This window comes from Carlito syrichta, unplaced genomic scaffold (genome assembly GCF_000164805.1).
Source record: "Carlito syrichta isolate Samal-C Ts95f unplaced genomic scaffold, Tarsius_syrichta-2.0.1 Scaffold302032, whole genome shotgun sequence".
In the NCBI taxonomy this organism is placed as follows: Eukaryota; Metazoa; Chordata; class Mammalia; order Primates; family Tarsiidae; genus Carlito; species Carlito syrichta.
This window is the reverse complement of record NW_007246128.1, coordinates 99,590-126,532: the sequence shown is the minus strand read 5'-3', so window position 1 is coordinate 126,532 and position 26,943 is coordinate 99,590. Positions and strand designations below refer to the sequence as shown.

General features: G+C 42.5%; 1 protein-coding gene across 3 annotated transcripts in view; it reads right to left on the bottom strand.

Annotated features, from left to right (window-relative positions):
- The window catches only part of KIF16B (kinesin family member 16B), a 292,796-nt gene extending 289,622 nt beyond the window's left edge, over positions 1-3,174 (bottom strand). For 2 of the 3 annotated variants that reach the window (XM_008055925.1, XM_008055926.1), the window contains exon 1: positions 2,969-3,174. In XM_008055925.1, coding sequence (XP_008054116.1) covers positions 2,969-3,015 — 47 coding nt within the window. In that variant the 5' untranslated portion in view covers positions 3,016-3,174. The remainder of the gene's footprint in view (positions 1-2,968) is intronic. The other variant, XM_021711308.1, reaches the window with a different exon arrangement.
- Between the last annotated feature and the right edge of the window lie 23,769 nt (positions 3,175-26,943).

Below are 26,943 nucleotides of genomic sequence, written 5' to 3'. Positions count from 1 at the left end.
TAGGTAGGACTATAATCCATATAATAAAAATTAGAAATATGATAAAATCAGAAATGAAATTGTCAGATCATCGGGTTTATAGATTTCTAATCTTGGTAGTTAGTCAAATTTCCCAATACCAAAGCTTCAAAAGTTTTGACCCTTCTTGCTTCCATGACCAGCATAGAAGTGTCTGTTTCTCTACTCCTTCATCAGCAATTGATGCTCAGTTAATTTTTATCCATCTCACTGGTTTAGGAAAGAAAAAAAAAGGCTTCTTGCTGGGCATGCTGGCTCACACCTATAATCCCAGCACTTTGGGAAGCCAAGGCAAAAGGATCATTTGATCCCAGGAGTTTGAAACCAGGTTGAGCAATATAGCAAGACCACGTCCCTACAAAAAAATTTTTAAAAATTAGGTGGGCATGGTAGTGCATGCCTGTAGTCCCAGCTACTTGGGAGGCTGAGGCAGAAAGATCAGCGAAGCCTAGAAAGTCAAGACTGCAGTGAGCCACGATCATGCCACTGCACTCCAGTCTGGGCAACAAAGTGAGACCTTGACAAAAAAATTTAAAAAGCCTTCTTATAGGTATTATAATTTTCATGTTGGGCTGGCCATTTATAGATCTCTTTGTACTTCATCGCCAACTTCTTCTGGATCATTGACTCTCCTTAAAATTGCTCTTAAGAGGCTACCAGTATCCTTGTACCCAAGACCAAGGACCTAAATTTACTCCCATCGTCTTGGCAACATTTGATGCCAATTCCCACCACCTCCTCCAGGAGACTCTTCTCCCTTCCCTGATACTCACAACCTGCTGTGCTTGTTCACCTGTGCAGGCTGCAAGCCAATCTCCTCCCTGGAATCCCATAAAGGTGCATCCCAGTATCCAATCCCAGGCTCCTTTCTCTTCTCACCTAACAATCTTCAGCTGTCATCCATGTACAAAAGATTTCCAAACATCAATCCTCGAATGCCCTGAGACCTAAACCCACAGGTTCAACTGTCCACTGAATACCTCCAGCAGAGGGATGGATGCCTTCCCACATGTCAGATAACAAATAAGGGCAACATGCCTACAGCACTCGCCCCGTGCTGAACACTGTGCTTGTATTTGACTTACTGCATCTTATATAGCTCTACATATTCATGAGAGCACACCAACTTCAACATCCACCTTCCTCAAACTGTCCCACTCCTTGAGCATCAAACCTCAGTTCATGACTCTGCTCTTCCCATCCTTCCCATCCAATGAGTTGCCAAATCCTGTCATTTCTGCCAGTGAATAGTGTCTGTATCTATCCTGGTTTCCCAATTCCACCTCCAGCCCAGAAGGCTCCTTCTTACCTCTTGTCCCACTCCTGATGCCACCAGAGTTCTCTGCTGAGAGCATGATCACCACCTGAACGTTAATCTACCTCCTCAAAGCCCATGGCCTCTGGACTTGCTTCCTGCCATCGCTCCAAATGCCTGGGCTCCAGGCCTACACTGGCAAGGCACTAAACTCACAGGACCCCTCCCAGCAGGCCCAATGTCTCAGAAGAGTCATGCCTGTACATAATCCCTCCCTCACCAGATGGTGGGCTTCCAGAAGTCACTCACCAGGCATCATTTTCCTCACACCCCAGATAGCACCAAGCATAACACTATGCATTTGGTAGGTGCTTAACAAATACTGTCTAGAGTTACACAATATAATTTTCTAGCGTGGGCTCATATTATTCCAAAGAAGAAAAATAATTTCTATACACATATAAATCCATAATAAAGAAAAAGTTTTCTAAATTACCTAAATGACTTTAGGGTCTGTTTATCTTCTATGATTGCGTATACACAGAAACATAAATATTCTTAAAGTCTACGAAAAAGTCAAACTCTTACCCTAAACAACTTTGGAAATAACTCAAAAAAAAAAAAAAAAAAAAAAGCAGATTTCTAGAAGCACATGTTTTCAATGGTTACAAACCAGAATAATGATTCCCCACTTGCCAAAAGAAAAACAGAGTCAGATGAGTCAACTTAGGTTCTGGAAGTCTCTTGGTTTCATGATCTTCTGATGCCCCAATCAGAGATTAGAATCACCAAACATTGACCTCCACAAGATGAAATGACTAAAGCAGAAAGGTCATATGGTAAGTCACATGACCACGAACTCAAGTGAAGTGTCAATAAAACAAATGGCTTTGCATGAACTGTGACTATTAACTTGGAGGACACCTCCCATGTAGGTGGAATTCATTCTTTTAAGTCAAACTAACTCTGTTTTTCCAAAGGCTCTTTCTAAACTGACTATAAACAGGTCACTGGGAAGGAAGCAGAGATTATTTTCCAGTGAATGAAGAGAGGTATCACTTCGAAAAGCATTCCTTTGTAGAAATGTATAACAAGATTAAATTGTTTTTACAGCTCTTCCTCTCAGACACGTGTAAGGCGTCCTTGACTTTTTTCTAGGAGTCAAAACTTCTAGGAATCAGTTTTCCCATCCACCCTCTAGCCTGAAGTTAAGAACTGCTAAATTACTGATTAGAAGTTAGGGTCCACATTCAGGAGATCAAAATCATCTCTAAGAGATTAAAAAGTAGCAGGGTTCATAGTTTGAGAACTTCTGAGTTGGCACGAATGAGGGATTCTCCTGACAGCTCATGGTCTCCCCCTCATCACTCCCACCTTCTCAAGTATGTTACAGCTTCATGGAAATGACCCCTTGATGCTTTTTAAAAAGGGAACAAGCAAACCTCCTCAAGTTAACGAGACGGGAGGAATTTGTAGGAATCTCCTCCCTGGCCTCGTGAACTCTTTACCCCCGGGGTCCCCTCCAGGACAGTGTGAAAGGGACAGCAAGTCACAAAGTGCCCCGGGCCTCCAGAGGGCACGGGCGGGCCAGTGGGGGATCAGTGGCACTCAAGTCCAGGCTGTGATAGGAGCCGGAGAAAGGCTTCCTCTGGGTGGGAGTGCGACGAGGGGCGGGGCGCGGGCGGCCCCACTCACCTGCGATTCATGGGCCGGACCCTCACGGCCACCTTGACCGATGCCATGGCTCATCCCGCCCAGGCCCGCGTGGGCTCCCACCAGCCCACAGCCCCGTGGCCGCCCGCAACTCCGGCGACTCGGATCGCAGCTCCCGCCCACTTCCCTCTCGCCCCCGCCTCTCTGCTCCGGGCCGGACCTGGAGTTCCGCGGCGGCCCCACCTGCCCGGCCACTGAGCATGCCCAGAGCGGCTCCGGCCCGTGTGATCCGCGCGCCGAGGTTTGGAGGCGGCGCGGAGGGGGAGGGCCTGGGGCGGGACTTGGGAGACGCGGCGGGGCGGGGCTGGGGAGACGTGGAGGGGCGGGGCGGGGCTGGGACCGCACGGAGGGGCGGAGCTGGGGCGGGGCTGAGGGGCGGGGCTGAGGGGCGGGGCTGAGGCACCGCCTCCCAAGGTCGCCTGGTTGCGGGGGTCGCGGCAGGCTGTGAACTGCGGCCCGGAGGTCATCAAGGGAGACCAGGGGCCGGTGAGTTCAGAATAGCTAGACCCCATCCTCATCCCCTGAAAAACTGAGGAGAAAGGGATTAAAGCTCCTTAGGGCCAGAGCAAGGACTCCAGTCCTGGGGTCAGATAACCAAAATCAGTTTTCATCCCATAACTAGGACCTGGCTTTACCCAGCGATGCATGAGTCAGTTCACCCATTTGACAAACATACTGAGGCCCAGAAAAGATGATCACAGCTCATTAGTGGCCAACTCCGCTGGGGCCTTCTCTGCTTCCCTAAGGAGGTCCAAGCGAGAGTTTTGGACTCCTCAATTCAGGGTACCGAGAAGGGAAATGTAAAGGGTGGTGGATGTTTCAAATGCGGGCGGAATGTTGTGATATTGGCTGGAATCAAATCTCAATGGGACTTGTTTTACACTTTTGTTACAGTTTAGCCATTTCTGTATTAGTCATAAGGGAGTTAGGGGTGAGGATCACCTTTATCTTTTTTTAAGGCTAAGGCATAGGGCCTCTGGTAAAAATGAGCTTCCAGCTGGCTCCCCTCCCCTGTAATGTAAGTGCACTCATTCAGTCAGTCATCCATGCATGCAAGCATTCGTTTGCACAGCCCCAGGAGCCCACCCATGAGAGCCCTAGGGCTCCCTGCAGGTCACATTTACCACGATACCATTTCTGCCTCCTTCCTCCTGCCTCTCCTTCCAGGGCATCTCTGCACTACAGACCACCCGAGCTTAGCCATAAACCTCACCCTTCTTGCCCAGCACCCAAGCACCCAAGCTGAAGGATAGGGACTGGCGAGTCAGTCCTCAAGATCAGCATCTGTGACCCGCAGGTCAACCTTGACTTCTATGCCCCTTCCATCCTGTCCCCTCCCCGCTGGTATTCCACACTCCCAAGGACCTGGAAGCTGGCCTGCAGAGACCCAGGTTCAAACCCGGGGGCAGGACCTGGTAGGCTGCCCTACCAGGAAGCCAAGCTATAATGGGGAACTCAAGGAATGGAGGCTAGGCTCCTGTTTTGAGCCCCAGCTCCAACATGATCTTGGAGTCCTCCAATCTGCATCACTGGACAACCCCGAGGTCTTTGCCTCCTCTGCAAATCGGGAACAAGCCCTGGAGCTGGTGAATGCATTAAGTGAGATGATGTCTGGCAAGGAATCCCTATTCCATCACCTTCCCCAGGACCCTATGGCCGGAATCTGAGCATCCTCTTAAATTTCTAAAGCCCTGAAATCCCCGGGTTTTTCCCTAGCCCTGGCGCAGAGCTGGGTGCGGATTCGACCGGCGGCCGGCGGGATAACGCGGAGCACGGAACCCTGGAGCGGGCGAGCGGACCAGACATGCGCAGTGGCGGCCGGTCGATCTGAGACGCCGCGAGGGAGCCAGCGCGGCGTCCTCGCAGCCCTGGGAGGGGGCGGGGCCCGCCTTATATGGGAGCTGCGTGGGGACAAACTGAGCTGGCCTCCTTCCCGCGGGGGCGGGGCCCAGACGCACTAGGATGAGAGGCTGCCACCCCTCCTCCGGTTAACCCCAGTTGGGCAGGGGCCTCGGTGGGCAGACCCCCCGCGCAGTTCTTAAAGACTGCAGCATTAAACTTTGGGTGGAGGTCTAGCGTATCCGACACGGCGATGTTCAGTGTCTGCGTTTATTGTTTAGTTGTTTGGGAGGTTTTATTCATTAACTCGTGAATATATTTCCACAAGTTTGCAGACATTTTAAACCCCATACAGCACGCCTAGGGCTTTTGGGGATTTTTTGTTTTTATTTTTGTTTTTGTTTTTTTTTTTAGAGTCAGGATCTCACTTTGTGGTCCAGACAGGAGTTTGTTGGCGCGAACATAGCTCACTGCAGCCTCGAACTTCTGGGCTCCAGCGATCCTCCTGCCGCAGCCTCCCGAGTGCGGGGCTTCGAATGGGAAATAGTAAGGCTTCATCTCACCGCAGACGGGATGAAACGGGCACTCAGTGGAGAATAGTTCTATTGGAAAATGAAATAAATTTCCGAAAGGGAAAATTAATTATAAGATAAGGGGTTTGCTCGTCTTCTCACGCTTTAGTGTGCATACTTTCAAGTATTTGGCAAACTTGAATGCTTGTAGAAATCACCTGGGGATCGTGTCAAATGGCAGCTTCAGACTCGATAGGTCTGGAGGAAGACTGAGAGCCTGCATTTCTGGTAAGCAAGCTCTAGGGAGGGAAGATGCTGCTGGTCTGCGACCCGACCTTTGAGGATCAAGGGGATAGGTGACCACCAAGCAAACTGTGGGAGCTCAGAAATACTGGCTGTGAAAAACATTCACAGGGGCTCTAAATCCAGGGCCCAAAAAAATCAGTAGACAGAATTCAGTGAGTATCATTTGTGTACCACGGCTTAACTAAAGGCTCAAAACTTAGCCACCTAAAACAAAAACCAAGGCCACCCCCTCAGGTCCCCTTCCACCGTGGAAGCTTTTCTATCCTCTAATAAACCCTGCTTTCGAAGGAAGCAAGCAAGGAAGGAAGGAAGTAGGGAAGGAGGGAGGGAGGGAAAACTGGTTGCTATCTACTATCTCATTTGTTTTCTCATAATTCTGTGAGTTGCTGGCCTCACCTGGGCTTACTACGTGGCTGGAAGTTGGGCTCAGCTGGAGTGATAAAAAGATTGGTTTTTCTTGCTTTTTCATCCTTGAAAAGGTTACACCAGTTTTCTCCCTGTGTAGAACGCCTTTCCAAAAGGGTATGCCCAATGGACAGGACTCTGCTTGAGTTTGGTTTGCTGACTTCTCACTGACCAAAGGTAGTCACATGGCCAAGCTGAGTCACTGTCAGAGGGGGTACTCAGGGGAGCTACTAAAGTAACAAACCTACCATAAGGCCCATGAACTTAGATGAGAAACAAATGATATCTTTATTAACTCCTAAGTAAAAAGTATGTTTTAGTAATGTCTGAGACACACCACTAGAAATCACAGATATTTTTGTGTTAAATTAGAGTTGTTGGAGTCTCTCAAATTGTTCTTACTCATTGTTATTTTGAAATTTTGGTAATGATTAGACTGCCACTAGGTCTTGCTATTTAATATAAGCACAAAGCAGACTATGATGGCAAGCTACAAAAGAGGCTGAGATGAGAAGATAATTTGAGCCCAGGAGTTCAAGTCCAACCTGGGAAACATAGACCCTTATCTCTAAAGAAGTAAATTACTATATCACAAATGAATTTCCTAGTATTTTGGTAGTCGTAGTTCAGTATAATTGATTGCTATTCTTATTCCATGTATTTTATGCATTTAAAAATGTTATTCTGAAGATGTTACTTTCATCAAAACCCAAAAGGCATTAAAAAAATTTTTAAGATTTTAAGAACACATGATTTAAAAATTCAGTTGAAGCCGGGTATAGTGGTTCATACCTATAATCCTAGCACTTTGAGAGGTCAAAGTGGAAGGATTGCTTGAGCCCAGGAGTTTGAAACCATTCTAGGCAACATAGTGAGAACTCGTCTCTACAAATAATTAGCCAAGAGTGGTGGCATTCACCTGTAGTCCCAGCTACTCAGGAGGCTGAGGTGGAAGGATCGCCTGAGCCCAGGAGGCTGAGGCTGTGGTGAATTGTGATCGTGGCACTGCCCTCCAACCTGGACAGCAGAGCAAGACCCTGACTCAAAACACTAAAAATAAAAATTCTGTTGAATTGGTGAATGGTATTTTTATTTTCCCAAAATATTGAGTGGTGATAGAATGGAGAAGAGAAGATTTTGAGACAGGTTAAAATCCAAATAGTCTTAAATAAAATAGAGCATAAATCCTGTCACCAAGAAGGTGACATGTGTATAAGGAGCATGGGGAGAGGAGTGGTTTTGTTTCGATGTACTTTATTTTGGTCTTCATTTATTGTTTTTTTTTTTTCTTGAAGCTTAGTAATATCATAATTTCCAAAAAGTTTTGAGTGATTTAAACTCCCTGAGTTTTAGTTTCCTCATTTCAAAGTGAGAGCGCACTGTCATGGAATGTTCACTCCACTTCAAAATATCTGAATCATCTGGAAAAACTGTTATCAAAAGAAAAATACTACATCCCTATAAGTCAATGCTTCTTTTTTCCTTCCTATCCTCTAAGGAATAAAATTTATTTACTCTCTCACAAGCCTGACTTTTTAAAATCCTTGATAAACAGCAGACTGGAACACTTAAACTGGGACACAAGATATAACTGACACCTCATTAACTCATCTGCTTTCCTATGTGCTAGAAGTACTGACCATAAGCATTATATTACACAGGACACCGAGTATCTCCGTATAGAAGTGCCTGACACCAAGGGACTTCAGTTGAATTTAAGAGCTATGTGATGGGCCAATAAATAACCACAAGTGTTTGTCTGGTTTTCATACAAACATATAATAATATCAAAGACAGAAATTATAGATACCGAATCCAAACCCGGCACCTTTTTCATTTTCTAAGTCATAAAACTTAAAGGTATTTTAGCATTCTCTAAAATACTAAACATTAAAAGCAGAGGTAATTTGAAAATGTAGACTCTGAGGCCTGAGAGAAAACCTGAGCTCCAAAATAACAGTAAAGATAATCACAAAAAAACATACTTAGTAATTTTAGTAAATCTTAGGCAGCCATGAATGTCCGCTTTCTTTTGCAACAGAAGTGAATAAAGAAATCACAGCAGATTCAATTTAATAGAAACGATCACCCTATATTATAGTCATTTTATATACTAAGATGAAAAAGATTGTTTTCAATTGCATATAACTATACATGTGGTCACGAAGAGTTCAGAATTGATGGACTTTGCAGTCTGTGGCAGCGTTTTAACTTCTCACACATGAGAAACCACATTTAGTTGAAGGGATAGGGAAACATTTCATGAAGGAATTTATTTTGGAGCTGGGCCTTCCAGGAGGGACAGAATGTGAACCCCAAGATGGTGAAGAGGTGACTTCTGAGGCAGAGGAATTTCCTTGAACAAATGTTCAGAGCTGGAAAAGGAAGCCCTGTTCCTGAAATAGTGAGAAGCCTTCTTTGCCTGAAGCACAGTGCAAGTGGTTTATAAACAGTTATAAGTTCTTCTCTTCCTTGAACTCATAGTTCACAATGTCACTTTGCAGCTCCTTTCAACAGGATGTGGAATCTATTTCACTACCTCTTTAATATGGCTGGCCCTGTAACTTCCTTTGGCCCACAGAAGGTAGCAAAATGGACTTCATATTGTTTCCAGGTTTTGACCTCAAGAGGCCTTGCATGCTTCCTACCTCTGCCTCTAGGAACCCTGCTGGTGCCTTTAGAACTAGCTCCAGTTAGCCTGCTGAATAATTCTGTGTCCCAGTCAAAACCAGCACTGCATCCAATAGCAAGTCAACCACCAGACATGTGAGTGGGGCCATGTTGAACCAGCCAACCTCCACCAACTCGTAAGCAGATGGCAGACATGTAAGTAAGTACAGCCCAGAATGCCTGAGCCCATCCAGACCAGTAGAACCAGCATGCTGACCTATAGACTAATGAGCAGTAAATGGATGGTTGTTGTTGAAGCCATTCAGTATGTGTCATCGCTTGTATCCAATCTTAAATAATGAGGAAAGGACTGTTCAAGGGTCTTTGCAGGTATAGTTGGGAGCCAGAAGAGTCTTCATGGTTCTTACTCAACACATGAGGAATTCAGGGTTCAGACAGGCAACTTGACTGTGGACACCACTTTCCTTACCCTTCTGTGGAAACAAAATTGCATGAAGCAACTCATAGAAGCATTATGATCTCTGAACACAATACCTGTGTTCCCACGTCCAAACCTTTGCTCCACCTGTGAATCATGCAAGAATACCTACTCATCTCCACCTTTCCTCCATCCAGTTCCTTCTTCTTTTTTACTTTTTAAATTTTCTTTATTTCAATAGCTTTAGAGGGTACAAATAGTTTTCAGTCATGTGGTTGCATTGCATAATGGTAGAGAAGTCTGGACTTTAAGTGTACCTACCACCCCACCTGTGCACATTGTACCCAATAGGTGATTTTTCATCCTCCATCTCTTCTTTTCCTTCCCCTTCTGAGTCTCCAGTGTCCAGTATATCATTCTCTGTAGATGCTTAGCAGTTCTTTATTTGAGTTCTGCCTTCCCTAGTCTTCCTCCATTGCACCAGCCCTCAGTGATCACTCCCACTTCCAAATGCTTTCTAGCATGGTAGGTTGGCACCACTTACTTGTGACTCATTGGAGCATTTTAAAACTTGGTCTTCTGTGTCTCTTTTCTAATAAGACTACAAATCCTTTAAGAATAAAGAACAGGACTTATAGTTCTCCATACTCCCAGTAGTACCAACTTGGTAAAATTAATTTGATGATTAGCAAACCAATTAACTCATTACACTATTCTGTTTCTGTAGGTGACCAATGTATAAACATGAATTCCTACATGATGATTTTCCAGCCTATTTTGTCCCTTTTTGTTTCTTTAACCAGGCCATAACATAGAGGTTATGCCATTTGTTACTGTCAAGCTTAATTAAGCCTATTATAATTCATTAACCCCATGCGTGCTTTGTAATTAACATTGATTAACACAAACAAGTACAAAATAGGCCATCAGCACTTTCCAGAAGTGCTGTTTACAATTTTATTGGTAATTCAATACAGTAGAGAAGATACCAGGATACTAACTTGCACTCTCTTTACAAGAGACAAATTCTATCGTGCAAAACTAAGCCAAGAAACAAAACACTTTGTTCATCCGATTCACTCGATTAAACCTTTACCCTGTTAATCCATCCTCTAACTGTTCAGACCTTGGGTAAGATGACCAAAGGCACAGCTCCAAGTAACTTTGCCTACTTGCATTCCTGGGACAAAAGAGGGAAGCACTTCAAAGCTAACAGACAGATGGTGGAATGTCTGGTCACAGCACAGCAGCCCCCAAGACTCATGACAGACAGTTCCAGACTGAGATCTTGTTTGTAGTTCCACGATAAAGTCCAGGGCTTGATGGCAGCAGCTAAACCGTGAAGATGGGCACTGAATCTGAAAAGCTCAGGGTGACTGCAACCTGGAAATGAACTCTATCTGCTACTCACCACTCCTTCCCCACCTAAAAAACAAATCCTATATTTCAGATTGTGTTTAAGTTCCCTTTCCCCCAGCCTCAGCAGTTTGTCAGGACAGCATTCCCACATCCGCGTTAAGGGAGTCCACCGTGCTCACCTAGGAACACAGTAGCTTGCCAGTCAGGGATGGCCACACATTTGGACTTTTACTTATTTCCAGGATTAAAGCTGTAATGCTTAGGAGCTGCAGCAGTTTTTGTTCTGTATAAAATAAGTAAGTGGGACTCTGCCCCATTGCACTCCAGGGAAGGATTAACAGAATTGATATCATCCAAATCAGTTGGCCCTGAGCAGATGACTTGATAATGAGGCCATTGAGTTCTTAACGGTTCGCTGTTATTGCTCCAGAAAGTACACTACGGAAATCGTTCAAATGCTCGAAACAGAGTGTAATACAAACCGGGATGTTTCAAAGTCATTGCTGAGAGATTTGTAATGTTCCTGAAGATCCGTGAACAGTTCCAGACTGAGATCTTGTTTGTAGTTCCACGATAAAGTCCAGGGCTTGATGGCAACAGCTAAACCGTGAAGATGGGCACTGAATCTGAAAATCTCAGGGTGACTGCAACCTGGAAATGAACTCTATCTGCCTACTCACCACTGCTTCCCCACCTAAAAAACAAATCCTATATTTCAGATTGTGTTTAAATTCCCTTTCCCCCAGCCTCAGCAGTTTGTCAGGACAGCATTCCCACATCCGTGTTAAGGGAGTCTACCGTGCTCACCTAGGAACACAGTAGCTAAGACTACTAAGACTTCTGTACACACGTGTCACTCACACGGAAGAAATATGCCAGGTGAAAAAATATGGAGAAGTTTGCCGAAGTTCATGTTGCTTGTAGGTGTTGAAGCTGAGGTCTCAACCAGATATCTGTGTCCCTAGAGCTTGGGCCTTCTCCTTCAGGCCCACCTCTTCAGCAGAGATGTGTTAGAGAAATTGCTAGAAATAGAAATGCAGCTGTTAAAAGCAGAACTGAACAAAGAGATATCAAAAAAAGAAAGAAAAACTCACAGATACACAAGGAGACAATGGGACAGCTTTAAGCAAGACTGTGATATTGGTGACATTTGTCTTTAGTGACCACAGCCTTCCTTTCTGCCATTACTGAGCACCATACTCAGGGTCTCATACCAATCCCAACAGAGTTGTGGAGAGTCACTTGATCCCCTGTCCTCTCTCTCCCAGCATCTTCTTTCTTCCAGTGTCCTCTCTCTCCCAGAATCCTCTCTCCTCTCCCAGCCTCTCTCTCCCTCTCCCCTCTCTACTTCTCTCCCCGTCTTCACCCTCTCCTTCCCTCTCTTTCTCTTCCCCTCTTCTCTCTACCCCTCCCCTTCTCTCTCCCTCTTCCCTTTCTCCTTTTCTTCCTCCCCTCTATCCCCTCTCTCCCCCGTCCCCCTTTCCCCTCTCCTGTCTCCCTCTCCCCTTTCTCCCTCTCTTCCTCCCCCATCTCCTCCTCTACCTCTTCACCTTCCCTCTCTCTCACAAAATACAGTGCAAGGCAGTAACAAGGTAACCCCATGTCTGAGAGGGTTGCACATAATGTTTACCTGTTCCAAAGAAGTGATCTGGATGTTCAACAGTGAAAGACATTGGTTTATTCTTACAGGAAACACTAATGGTGGCCAGACAGTGAAGAATCAATGCCTCAAGGCAGTATAACAACCATTTTTTATAATCAAAGCAAAGCATGTTAATTAGTCAAATTCCTATACAGTGTGCACAGTTACATTCATGAGTGATGATGACTACATTGTTTTCAGCTTTGCTTGGTCACTTGCATCCCATGACTTATTAGTGGGAATATGCATACCCTTCAAAGAACTGCCTTGACCAAAGACCACTCCCTGAGGGAGGGGGGAAACAGTCCATAATACCCCACAAAGGCACACCCATACTTTTTTCTTCTTCAGTTATTTTAAAAAATAAGATGAAATATATTCAGTGGAGTACATAATTAAATTAAATACACAACAGGATAAATGGTTCCATGTATATATATCCACATAGCCACCACCCAGATGAGATTTAATTCAAAACTTTTCCACCTTCTTAGAAATCTCCCCTCCACCTTCTTAGAAATCTCCCTGAAGGTACAGGCTTTTGATTTTAAGTCAGGTGTATTGAGGTATTGTTTTTGTCCAGTTTAACAAATCATCTGCTATCCCTCATGGCCAATCAAAGAGGAGAGGCGGGAAGAAACTGGGAGAAAGGGGGAGTTTCATTTCTGCAGCCAGGCTACAGGGAGACGGGTCAGTATCATTACCACAGACCTGCTCAAAGCAGCACAAACTCATTCCAGTATTTGTACCCCAAATTCATAGCCCTTCACCCACCTCAGATTAAGATTAAGAAGCCTATGTGTGTTTTCAGCATACCTCAGAATTTTCTACCATGCTAACATTTCTTGGGACATGACCGCTGACATGACTTGAAGTCTCCTGGTTATGCTGATGTTTTTAGATAACATTTTGGAATTTAAAACATGTTATTTTAGAGTTCTCCAGAAGAAAGGGCAGACAACTGCAACATTTGGAAGGAAGAGAAAGTCACAACATCTAAAACGATAGCCTGAAAGTCACAACATTTAAAATTATAGCTTTAAATTCCTTTAAAGCACAATTGTAGCAATCACTTCTTTTCAGAGCCCTGGCCAATAATAGTATCAGTTTGATATCATTATAGTCAGACTTTTTTTGTTTGTAGTTGCCAGAGTCCTGCTCTGGCAGAGTTCAGAGATTCCTGAAGATGGAGACAGAGTCGGCAATTGTGAAAGAGAGAGAGAGAGAGAGACTTGGACAACTGTTCAGATTTGAGCAGAAGACCTCCTTTATTGAGTGTTAACAGTGGGCTTTTATACTCACATGTCTTTCATGTGAACACAAAGCCAGGTGCGGAGGGGCGTCCCCCACCCACCAGATGTTCTTTCAGGTATGAGGAAGAAAATCCCATAACAGACACTAACCTTAATCTGTGACTGACCTATCCTATAAACCTTTTTCATCCTATGCTGATTTATACTAATACCAAGTTAAATGATTCTATAGAAACTTAAATACTTACTTTACAGCCTAAAGCGGCCCATCCCAGAATGTTTGTAATGTAGCCTAGTCCAAAGTTCACAGTGGGCTAACTGCAAGTAACCTAGCCACATTCTTTCAACAAAATGGCTGTCTAAACTATATATTTCTAAAACTATATTCTATAATTTACACCTTACTCAACTTCAGTAAATCCTAAAATCACGACCCAGAAGCCTATGACCAATACTAAGGCTCTTAGATGTGACCCGAGTTTGAACTGTAAGTTGTGTGAAAGCCAAAACCACAGTTTGTGGAAGAATGGGAGCAATGAGCTTCTAAAGTTAGCTTGTGTTCGTCCCGGTCTCAGAGTTTTTATGTTTGAGCTTACAGGAACTTTTTCTGGTTATAGTGCTAAGTAGAAAGGTGAGAGGAAATGGGGTCAACAGTTCCTGAACGCATCCTAGTGGTCTTGAGGTCAACAGCCCTTCCTGATCCCTAACGCTCAGTGGTCCTCTGTGACTGACTCCCAACATGCAGTCCTGTGAGTTTTGACAAATGTGTACAGTTGTGTAACTACTGATAGAATGATATCAATACCCCCAAATTTCCCTGTGACCTTTTTTGATAAATCTCTGTCCCTGCATCTCCAATCCCTGGCAACCACTAATTGGATTTCTGTTCCCACAGTTTGTCCTTTGTAGAATGTCACATAAACAGAATCATACATTTTGAATGTGACTTCTTTCATTTAGCGTGATACGTGTGAGATTCATCCATGCTGTTGTATCAATAGCTCCTTTTTATTACTGAGTGGCATTTAATTACACTACAGTCTATATATCTATTCACAAGCTAAATGACATTTGAGTGTTTCCAGTTTTTGACAATTATGAATAAAGCCACTACAAATATTCACATACAGGGTTTTGTGTGAACCTAAGTTTTCATTTCTTTTGGGAAAAAAAAGTAGAAAGTGAGATTTTGCAGTCTATGCTAAGTGCATGCTCAACTTTATTTTAAAGAAAGCAAAAGTTTTCTCTGTCATGCGTGTACTGTTTTGCGTTTCCACAAGTAATGTATGAGAGTTTTCCTTGCCCCATTTTTTTACCTGCACTTGGCATTGACAAGTTTTTTTTAAAGTCATTTTCCCAGGTATGTGTCATAGATTTTTGAAGCTGAATGACATGTTCATAGAGTTTATTGGTGTCTTCAAAGAAAACCTAAAATCAATCATAAACATCCAACATATGAGAGCAGCTTGGTTCATACTGATTAGGCAGCCCATGTTAATGTTCCTAACTGAAATTACTTTTACTTATTCAGTCCAAATTAATTAGTTGTTTATACCTCAAGCAGCATCAGTGCCAATTTCCTTAACACACTTGGGTATTGTGGCAACCCCAAATCAATACAGGATGTGTGAGTAATGCTTACCTATTCCAAAGAAATCACCTGGAGGACAGGTTGGTCAAGACATGAGTTTATTAATACTTACAGGAAGGAACAAATGGTGGTCAGTCAGTATACAACTTTCCACACCCCTGTAGACATGAGAAGCAATTATGTGTTCCTGGTGTGGGAAAGGGAGCAAGACACAGCAAGAACATTACATGGTAAGAAGCAGAAACAAGATGTTGACTCTCTTAGTAACCACCTCGAGTTCACAGATGTGCATATCTCCAAGGACATTTTGACTGGGCACAGGAGTGGCAAGGGGCCATCCTTCCAATTAGGGAACATCATCAGCAGGGGAGAGGGAATGGGGCATATGTCCTGTATTGATCCTACAGCATGTTAAAGGCAAAATTCCTGATCCTTACCTGTTGCTGTCCTACAGGGCATGTCTAAAAGTTATGGCTCCTCACTTCTTTTCTGGCACCTTTAAAACACTCAACAACCTTCCTCTAATCACCATTATTTAGGTGTGCCTTATGTGCCCCCAAAAAGGAGACAACCTTCCAGTTTCTACTTTCAAGAATATAACCATCAAGAACACTCCCCGGCTGGAGAAGGAAAAAAAATGTCTCACTGCAGTAAGCAAATTGTCACTCAATGACTTGCTAGAAAATTCAACAACTTTTCTGCTCAACCCTCATTTTGTACACATGGCCATACATTGCAATTCTGCAGAAGTAGCCACTGCCGACTTTTCTGTCTCAGACAGAACCAGATGTCGTAAGAATCTAGTCCTCTCAGATTTGCCATACAAATTCCTCCTGGCCTGTTGTGGCTTTCTGGATTTCATGGTTAATACCTTATTCATTTGCATCCGGCTCTCCCACCTACTGGTGCCAATGGTGTGCTGTCAGCAAACAGACAATGATACATCCGCCACCTCTTAAACATTACTTATGTCCTTCCCTCCCTTCCTCCTCCAACTAACTCTTTCTGCCTTTCCATCTCATTCCCAAACAGATGAACATCTTGGACAACTCAGCTATTTTTTAATAGTAATTTATTACTTATTTTGAATAAATACATACATGCACAAAGAACACATCCAAAAGGTACAAAAGAACATGGAGCTAAAAGGTCTCTACCCTTTCCTTCCCCAGTTCCTCAGTTCTTTAGCTGAGAGGCAGCTCCTGTTACCAGTGTCTCATGCCCTTCCAGAAAAAGAGATTCTATATACTTGCACACATAATGTCAATATTTGTATTCTTTGCTAAACTGGTAGCAAGCAATGATACCTTCAACAAATTTGCTCATTTCATATAAAGTGTCTGTCTTGTAAAGCATTTCATTTCAGTATGTCTGGGTGAGAAACGAGTACACCTCAGTACTCTTGACTTGCTCTTTTTACCAGTTGTATCATGTTCAATGTTGTGTACATACCATGATTTATTTTTTCAAGAATTTTTTTAAAGTATCTAGAATAATGACTTAGTGGCTTAAACAAGATAGAAGTTTATTTTATGTGAAAGATGAGCAGAGTTAGGTAGCTCAGGGCTGGTATAGGTAGCTACAGTCTCAAAGACTGAAGATGCTCCCGTCTTGAGTAACATATGAATTTTTCTTCCTATTTGAAGATCACTGCTTAAGCTCCAGCCTTTACTTCTGCATTCCAGTCTGAAGAAAGACCAACATGTTCTCAATATATATCATTTTCTGGAACACCCAAGGCAGGGTAGAAGATGTAGTCACAACCCAGGGAGCCTCTTAAAAATTGGGGGTTCACTGGACATGGTGGCTCATGTCTGTAATCCCAGCACTTTGAGAGGCTAGGACAGGATGATTGCTTGAGCCCAGGAGTCTGAGACCTGTCCAGTCAACATGGTGAGGCCTTGTCTCAACAAAGAATAAAAAATTACCTTAGTGTGGTAGTACATGCCTATGGTCCTCACTACTCAGGAGGCTGAAACAGGAGGATTGCTTGAGGTCAGGAGTTTGAGATTACAGTGAACCATGACCATGCCACTGCATTCCAGCCTGGGCAACAGAACAAGACCCTGTCTAAAAAAAGGGAGCGGGGAGGTTCTATAAAGAAGGCAGAAGTGGGTAACAATTGGTTTCTGTCCCAGAATTGTTGCCAGTCTTTTGTTCTTACATAAAATGCTGAAGAAGATTATCTTTGAAAGTGTGCCATTTCACACAATGTAGGGAGAGTTTTAGAGTTTTGGGGTCACAGGGTGTGTGCATTGTAATATTCATGGGTATTATTACCCATTGCCATCCATTGGCAAGGTACCAATTCATATCCTTACCAACATTCTCTGACAGTGCCTGTTCCCCGCACCCTCAACAGTCCTGAGTGTATTCACACTTCTTCGACCCTTACTAATATGAGAGCTAAAATATGATTTCCCAAATTGTCTTAATTGAACTTAATAGGACTTTCTTATACTCTTAGAGAAGCTGAGTACTTTTTCAAATGTCAGGGAATCATTTTGTTTCCTTATCTCTCTATATCTTTGCATCATTTACTCATTAGTTCATTGGATTATTTTCTTGTCATTCTGTAAAAATTATACATTGGAGAAATTAACATTTTCATTGGTATTTGTTGTAAATTCCCTCCCCCCACAGTTTTGGCTATCTATTAGTATTCTTTCTTCCAAGCAGAATTGTGTTTGTTTTTTGTTAGAAACAAAGTCTCCTCACTATGTGTTTGTTCGTTTGTTTGTTTGTTTGTTTGTTTGTTTCCATCTGAGCCTCACTCTGTCACCCAGGCTGGAGTACCGTGGCATGCTCATGACTACTGCATCCTCCACCTGCTGAGCCCAGGTGATCCTTCCAGCTCAGCCTTCCACGTAGCTGGAACCACAAGCGGGCACCACCATGCCTGGCTAATTTTTATATTTATTGTAGAAACGAGGGCTCCCCATGATGCCCAGGCTGGTCTCGAACTCCTGGGCTCAGGTGACCCTCTCACCTCTGCCTCCCAAAGTGCTGGGATTATAGGCATGAGCCAGTGCACCTGGCCAGATTTCTGTATTTTAAAGAAGTCAGCCTTTATTTCCTTGTTTCAGAAATAAAGGCAACTGAGTTGGTTGGGGTTTTTGTTTTTGGTTGTTGTTGTTTGTTTTGGTTTTTTTGAATCAGAGTCTCACTTTATCACCCATGCTAGAGTGCAGTGGCACTCTCATGGCCACCACAGCCTCAACCTGCTGGTCTCAGGCGATCCTTCCACCTCAACCTTCCAAGTAGCTGGAAACACATGCGTGTGCCACCATACCCGGCCAATTTTTTTATTTATTGTAGAGTTGAGGTCTCACCAAATTGTCCAGGCTGGTCTCAAACCCCTGGGCTCAAGCAATCTTCTCGCCTCGGTGAGTTGGTTGTTTTTAACAATTAGTCACAAAGATTAAATCCAAGGTTCTTGTCTGATTCTTCTTTTTCTTCAAGGGAAGGAGCAGCAACCATGATGGCAACAGCTACAGAAGTCAGTGGATCCTCCAAGATGGCCAGCTTTGACCTTTTCGGCAGGTGGGATAGTGGCATCAGGCCCCCAGACAAAGCCAGGACTTGCTTGTACACACTGATGATAGAATATAATACTAATGCAACATGGTGGGTAACCAGTTGCCAGACATATGGTGACTACATGGTGGACACCCCCCAGGAAGCGAGAATGCAGTGATGCTGAACCCCTCAGGTTGCAGTTGTTGCTGCTGTTAAATGCCTGTTGGGTGATCAGCCCAATAGAGAAGTGGGCGTGTTAGTCTGTTCAGCAATGTGGCTTCCCTAGTCTGCTTTATCTCCGGTCTTAATCAGCTACACATCACTCAGGATATTCATGGTGACTTTTATATGTGTTTGAATTTATCCCTTTTTAAAAGTCGCTTCTGGGTTTTGTGACATTCTTAGTGAGGCACTTCCCATACCAACAATATACAATAAATTCTCTCATGTTTTTCTTTTTCACAGTAATAATTATGAAGAGGCTCCAACCTGATTTATTTTACCATGACTTCTCATTCTCTTGGCCCCACTGAATCATCTGTCTTCCCCCACTGATTTGATACCTTGGCTGCATTTTAAAAAGAAACCAGCAGTTCTTTTTCACTTAAAATGAGCACATCTTAATGTGCCACTTTCTATTTGATATATCCCGTACTGTCCTGTGCTGATGATATTATTCAGTATTCTCAGGAGCTACATACCGCAGTGTATTCAGTTTGCCAATGAAGATAGTTAAACCCTGAAAGAGGCACTCAGACTCACCATGATCACAACCATGCTGAACCATGTAATGTCAAACCTTAGGGAGTTGGTAGAGGAGGGATTCAGTCCCTGGAGGTTATTATGAACCGGATTGTGTCCCACATCCAGTGCCTCCCACCTCACAGGTTGAAGTCCTAACCCCCAGTACCTCAGAATGTGACTGTATGTAAAGATAGTGTCTTTAAAGAGGTCATGAAGTTACAATAATGTCAGGAGGGTGGGCCGTAATTCAGTATGTCTGGTATCCTTATAAGAGTGAGGACACAGTCATGCACAGAGGAAAGACTATATGAAGATGCAGGGAGAAGACAGCCATCTGCCAACCTAGGAAAGAAGCCTTGAAATAAACCAATCCAGCTGATACCTTAATCCCAGACTTCTGGCATCCAGGACTATGGGCAATTACATTTCTGTTGTTTAACCTACCCCATTCTATGGTACTTTGTTATGGCAGCACTAGCAAATGAATACAGAGGCACACAGTTCTGATCAATTACAGGTCTTTGGCTGCAAGTCTTAGAAATCTGGTTAGGTCTAGCATCTTGGGCCATGTCTGCTGTACTCTGCTCTGGAGATTGCTCACAGGGCAGCACTTGCAGAGAGTAAGGAAAGCCAGGACAGAAAGTCAAACTGTGATGTGATTGTGACAGAGGCATCCATTCATGCTAAGGGGCGCTCCAGAGCTGGGATGGCCCTTCAGCATTGTCCAGATTGAGGCAAGGGGGCTGGGCCTTTGTCCCTAGCACTAGCAATCCCCAACCTTTTTGGTATCAGGAACCGGTTTCATGGGAGACATTTTTTTCCCGAAGAGGGGCAGGGGAGGGGAAGATGGTTTCAGGATGATTCAAGCACATTCCGTTCATTGTGCACTCTATTTCTATTATGATTACATTGTAATATAGAATGAAATAATTATACAACTCACCGTAATGCATAATCAGTGGGAGCCCTGAGCTTGTTTTCTTGTAACTAGATGGTCCCATCTGGGAATGATGGGAGAGTGACAGCCGAAGCGTATTGCTTATGTCCTGTCTGCTCCGTAATCTTGTTTTGGTTGCTGTCACTGCAGAAAATCCTGCTTCGCAAAGATAGGCTGTTGGAAATGGAAGTGGGCTGTTCAGTGCCGATCTGACAGGAGGTGGAGTTCAGGGAGTAATGTCAGTGATGGGAAGCAGCTATAAATACAGATGAAGCTTAGCTTTTACCTCCTACCATGTGGCCCGGTTCCTAACAGGCTACAGACAGGTAACAGGAAACAGCCCTAGCGAGCTTTCCTGCAAAAGAGGGTCTAAACTTAGATGAGGAAGTTCTGTGTGATTGAGGGCAATTGCTGAGAGGGACACAGCTATGAACATCAGCAACCAGTGCTGTCAGCAGCAGGAGAATGAGTGTCCCAGTCCTGGGCTATGCAAACCTGCATTCACCATACCCACCTAAACAGAGAGGATTTATGAGAAGGATGTGGAGGAAGCATGCATCATGAAGGGACAATCTGAAGGAGAAGGCTTTGGAGGAAGCACACAGCCCAGAGCAGCCATGGAGATTGGGGAGGCAGCGACAAACAAGACAGTTGTCCTATCCCACAACCACTGAAATGAATCAGCTCCGATCACTGTTATGCCATCCACTTCAAGATTCAGATTCCCAGGAGAGAATCTGGCCTAACTTTGGTGACCGACTTACCCTTTGTATAGAGGAGGGCCTGACCCCTTGACTAACAGGCTGCACAATACTGTGTAAAGGAATGGTGGTTCTGGAAAGATCAATTTTGAGATGCTAAGAGATCGATACCGTGGAGACAAAAACAACGCATGTCCTTTGTGCCCAGGTCATCCAAGTTAGAATCTCTGCTTTGGGTGTCCTTGGGCAAGTAATTTGAACTCACAAAACTTTAGGTGTTTCATCTGCAAAATAAAAATAATATTACCAACCTCATAGGATTTTTCAAGTTTAAATAATACACCAACATCTTTTTATACGTGATTCATACATATGTGTATGTATATATAAAGTATGCACATATTTGTATACATGCATACACATAATATATAGACGCATAGAATGCCGATATAAATAAGAACTGCAATTCATTTGATCTGTGTCTACAGCTCCTGGGACCTCATTCCCTTATTTTATATCATTTTATCTGTATGCATTTTGTGTCTTCACCTCTTCCTTGAGAACAGGAGGAATTTTTCATGAGTCCTTCTGAATGTGTGAATCCCCAGAACTCTAGATCTGGAAAAGTCCTTAGAGATGCCTTTTCTCTCAATAAGAAGAACTCTGGAGGTGCAAAGATTCACAATGTTATATTCCTCATCTTGGATGTGGAAGTGTGTGTATGATTTTGCTTTAGAAAAATAAACAAAAGCTAATCAGAAACAGAATGAGAAAAACCAAAAGGAGAGTTTGTCCAATGCATCATCTGCCCATGAGGTGTGTAGAAGTAGAATATTCTCATGATCTCTCCACCAGATGGGCTGAGGCAGGGCAGCAGGAAAGCAGGACAATGAGCGTGAGGACATGGAGGGCCACAGAACAAATGTCTGAGGCCAGCGAAGTTCCAGAAAGGAGGACACAGTCCCATTTCTTTCTTTGCTGATTTGAGAGGAGATTTTTATCACGAGCCCACGCAGAACTTGAGTAGAGAAGGGGGTGGTGAAGAGAAGGCAGGAAAGGGGGAGAAGGTTCACATTTTCATCCAGACATCTATCACAAAAAAAGAACTAATTTCAGCAACAGTGTCAACTTCACTCCCACACATAGCCACCAAGAGGGACGGCTTCCGTGGACGCTTCTCAGCTTGCAAATGTTTCCTCTCTGAGGTCACGCAAATAGCTGGCACATTCATTTCCCTGCAATGAATGCCATCATGGAGGTCTTCTTGCTGCTGTCAGAGGTTATAAGCAGTGTTGATGGAGTGGGGTAATGATATTGCCAGGTGATTGAAAGGGTTTAGGATGTGATTTCCTATTTGGTTCCACAAAATAAAACCATTATCTGTGCTTCATCTTTTTAAAAGAGATTGTTTCCTGAGCTCTTTCGTTCTTGAAGCCTGTTGCAGCATCAAGGAACAATATTAGCCTGTCACAATTATAGATCAGTTCATCACCACAGTCAGCCTCCAATCTCCTTGAACTCTTTCCAGAGGAAATGACTTTTCTGGCTCTGCCTTATCCCCGGATATGTTGCCTTTCAAAAAAGACATTACTGCAGTCTTCATTTCGCTGTGGACAGCTGACAGCTGGCCCAGACTCAGGTACGTGGGAGAATTTACAGGTAACCCTCTGTGAGAAACCAAGACTTCCATCAGTGTGTGAAAGTGTGTATATGATTTTGCTTTAGAAAAATAAAGACCAAGACCTCCATCAGTTCATGGGGAGGCAGAAATGAGACATTTTGACATGTTGATGCAATGCAGTGGGGATAGGGGTTTGCTTGAATGGGTTATGGATATACTTCATGAAGGGGTTAGAGTTTCCCAGAACCTTCCTTATCTGTTGCTAAGGTATGCACAGGTCCGTGGGCTCAAGTAGCCAAGCTACAGTGAGGGTATTAGGAGGTCTCTAAGCATCCTCTCTCCACACTTTTACCCCCTGCTAACACAGGAAGAAGCTAAGGCAATAATGTTCTGGCTCCCAAACTCACCTCATTTAACAATAGTTGATCCCCAAACCTACAATCAGATCTTCAGCTGCCAGATTTCTGTCTCTGCACTATAAATTGTTTCTCCATCTCTAGGACTTTTCAAGCAGCAGATTTCAACCCAAACTCCACACAGTAGAAGATCCTGTGGTTTGGAATCAAAATATCTTTAATTCACCTCTATAGGTGGGTACAGCAAATGAATTTAGATATCAACTTGTCTGTTGGTGGTTTTTTCAAATTGTGGTAAAATATAACATAAAATGCACCATTTTAATCATTTTGAAGTCACAATTCAGTGACATTAAGTACAGTCACATTATTATATCTTACCATCAACCACCTCCAAAACTTTTTTATCCTCTCAAACTAAAACTCTGCACCCATTAAACTCATTCTTCTCTCCCGCCACCCTGACAATGATCATTCTACCTACTGGATTTGACTACTCTGGATACGTCTTATAAGGGGACTCATACAGTATTTGTCTTCTTGCTTATTTCACTTAACATGATATCTGCAAAGTTCATCTATGTTGTAGCATGTATTGTAACTTTATTCCCTTTTATGTCTGAAGAATATTCCATGTGTAATATGCCACATTCTTTTTATCACCTGATGGACATTTTGGTTGTTTCTGTTTTGGGGATATTGTGAATAATGTTGCTATGAACAAGGGTGTACAAACATCAAGTCCCTACTTTTAACTCTTATGGGTATTTACCAAGAAGTGGGATTGCTGAATTACATGATACTTTTATGTCTAATTTTTTTGAGGAACCGACATACTGTTTTCCACAGTGACTACACCATTTTACATTCCTACTAGCAAAGTACAAGGACTCCTGTTTCTCCACATCCTCACCAACATGAATTATTTTCTATTGTATTAAAAAACCCAGCTATTCTAATGAGTGTTCCATTGGTGTTTTTAAATGTAGTAATCACTGTTTATTTACAAAATTGCTTCAAAATAAAGGGAAGGAAAGAAATATAAAAAGAAAATTAATGAGGAGAGGTCACCGAATACTGAACCAAGAATTAAGTAAGATAACTGTCATCAGGATCTCTTTTGGATCTGAGATGATGAACACTCTAATCTCTCATACTTCTAAAATTTTTCCTAACTATTCTTAAACTGCAGTGAGTTAAGACCATTGTCATCTCTTAGCTCAACAGAACTAAAATATATTTGTTAATAATAATGCCATAAAACAGGCTTATGCCAATTGGAAGGCTATATTTGCAATATCTAAAACTGACGAGGGATTAATATTTAAAATATACAAAGGACTCTTACAAACCAACAGGGAACATAAGAAATCCCATGGAAAGATAGGTGAAGACAGGGAAGATTGAAATATATGGGAAAAAAATAGTTAACTAGAAATCAGAGAAGCAAAGCGAGGAATACACATCACCCTGAGGAACAGCAAAACTTATAAAGGAAAAGAAAAAAAGAAAGACAAGTGTAGGGAAAGATGTAGATAGACCAAGAACTTCCATGCAGTGATTGTTGGAAATGTAAACTGAGAAAGACATTCTAGAAAGTAAACTGATATTGTTTCATGAACTTTAATATGTTTAAGCCAAAAGAGGCAGAAATTCCCTCATGAACATCCCAAATAAATCACTGGACAGGTTTCCAAGAAAATATAAATGAGAATCTTCCTCATGGCATTTTTTTGTGGCACAAGGGGCTGGAGAGAAGCAATTTACCATCTATCACAAGGGGATAAGATAAATGAAATTGGTGAATGCACCATGGAATATGATGAAGCAGTTAGAAGAAACAGATTAAAAGTACATCCAGCACCATGGACATGTGACAAAACAAAATATTAAGGAAGAAAGTCAGGAAACAGACCAATAAATACATGTATATATCATCACATTTAATATCATGTATGTATATTAAAAGATCACACAGACATAATACAGCACCAAGTGTTTTTAAAGATACTATTAGGTACATTTGAATGAGTGCCTAGGAGAAGGAAAAAGATGGATATGGGAATTAGGAATACAGAGAAAAAATACCAAAGTAAGTACAGGGCCTTGCAGTAGGTTGCTGATATTAGCATGATGCTGATAATTATAATAATAATAATAGAATTGATAAGCATGGCTAACTCATGTTTCCTTATCTGCAGGTCAAACAAAAATAAAACACAGTCAGTGGTCAATATCTGACCTGATTATTTATCAATCTTAAATCATGATATCTATATTTATATCTGTATCCCATAGCCCAGAACATTTTGATATAGATAGCAAGAAATTCTACCTAATAAAAATAAAATCTTTCATAATACTTAATAGTGAGAGACTGAATACTCTCCCCTTAAGATTAGAAACACGACAAGTCTATTCTTACCACTCTTATTCAATATTGTATTGGCGGTGTTAGCTAGAGCAGTAAAGCAGGAAAAAGAAATACTAGGCAGTCAGATTGGAAAAGAAGAATTAAACTATCTTTCTTTGCAGAAGACATGATCTTGTATATAGAAAATTCTAAATAATCTCCTAAAAAAATTAGTATGACTATATCAGATCAGTAAGATTACAAGATGTGATGCACTTGTTAATGACAAAAATATATTCTATTTCTATGCACCAGCAAAGAACATTATTCAAAAATGAATCTAAGAATACAATTCCATTTACACTAGCATCAAAAAAGAATGAAATACTTCTGGGTGCAATGGCTCATGCCGGTAATACCGGCACTTTGGGAGGCAGAGGTGGAAGGATCACTTGACCCCAGGAGTTCAAGACCAGCCTGGGCAACATAGAGACCTCGTCTCTACAATAAAATAAAAGTTAAAATAAAAACAAAAATTAGATAGACATGGTGGTGCACACCAGTAGCCTCAGCTACTTGGGAAAAGGAGGCAAGATCGCTTGAACCCAAGAGTGGGAGGCTGCGGTGAGCTGTGATTATGCCCCTGCATTCCAGCTTGGGCAACAGAGTGAGACCCTGACTCAAAAAAATAATAAAAATAAATCAGAAAGAACAAGGGACTTAGAAATAAATGAATAAATGCAACAAGTTGCAAAAGTTATACTCTGAAAACTACAAAGTATTGTTAAACAAAATTAAAGAAGATCTAAATAAATGGAAAGACATCTCACTCATTGATAGAAAGAAAATAATAGAAAAAAATATAGATGATACAATAGAAAGATAAGATGACAATAGTCCCCAGACAGCTACAGATTCAGCACAATCCTTATCAAAGTCTCAGCTTTCTTTCTTGCAGAAATCGCCAAGCTTATCCTAGAATTCATGGGAAGATTCAAGGGACCCAGAATAGCAAAAACAATCTTGAAAACGAACTCTCAAAAGAAGACATACAAGTAGTCAACAAATAAATGAAAAAATGCTCAGCCTCACTAATCATCAAAGAAATACAAATTAAAACCACACTGAGATGCTACCTAATTCCAGTCTAGATGACCATCATCAACAACTCAAAAAACCACAGATGCTGGAGAGGATGCAGGGAAAAGGGAACACTTCTACACTGTTGGTGGGAGTGTAAACTAGTACAACCTCTGTGGAAAACAGTTTGGTGATTCCTAAAAGATCTAAAAATCAACCTTTCACACAACCCCACAATCCCCCTTCTGGGAATATACCCAGAGGAACTCAAATCACTCGATACAAAAGATACCTGCACATGCATATTTATTGCAGCATTATTCACAACAGCAAAAACATGGAACCAGTCATGCTACCTGATGTAAGAGGATTAGATTTAAAAAACATGGTACATATATCCAATGGAATATTATGCAGCCATAAAGAAGAACAAAATTACGAACTTCACAGCAACTTGGATGGATTTAGACTCTATAATACTCAGTGATCTATCACAGAAACAAAGAACTGAGTACCACATGTTCTCACTCATAAGTGGACCTTGAACGATTATCGTAATACTATAAGAAAGGATTGACCATAGTGGGGAACTGCCAGGAAAGTGGAGGGCACACCTCATCATCAAGGGTACACACATAATGACCATTTGTCCACCTAACCCTGAATTGTACCCCACATCTTTAAAATAAA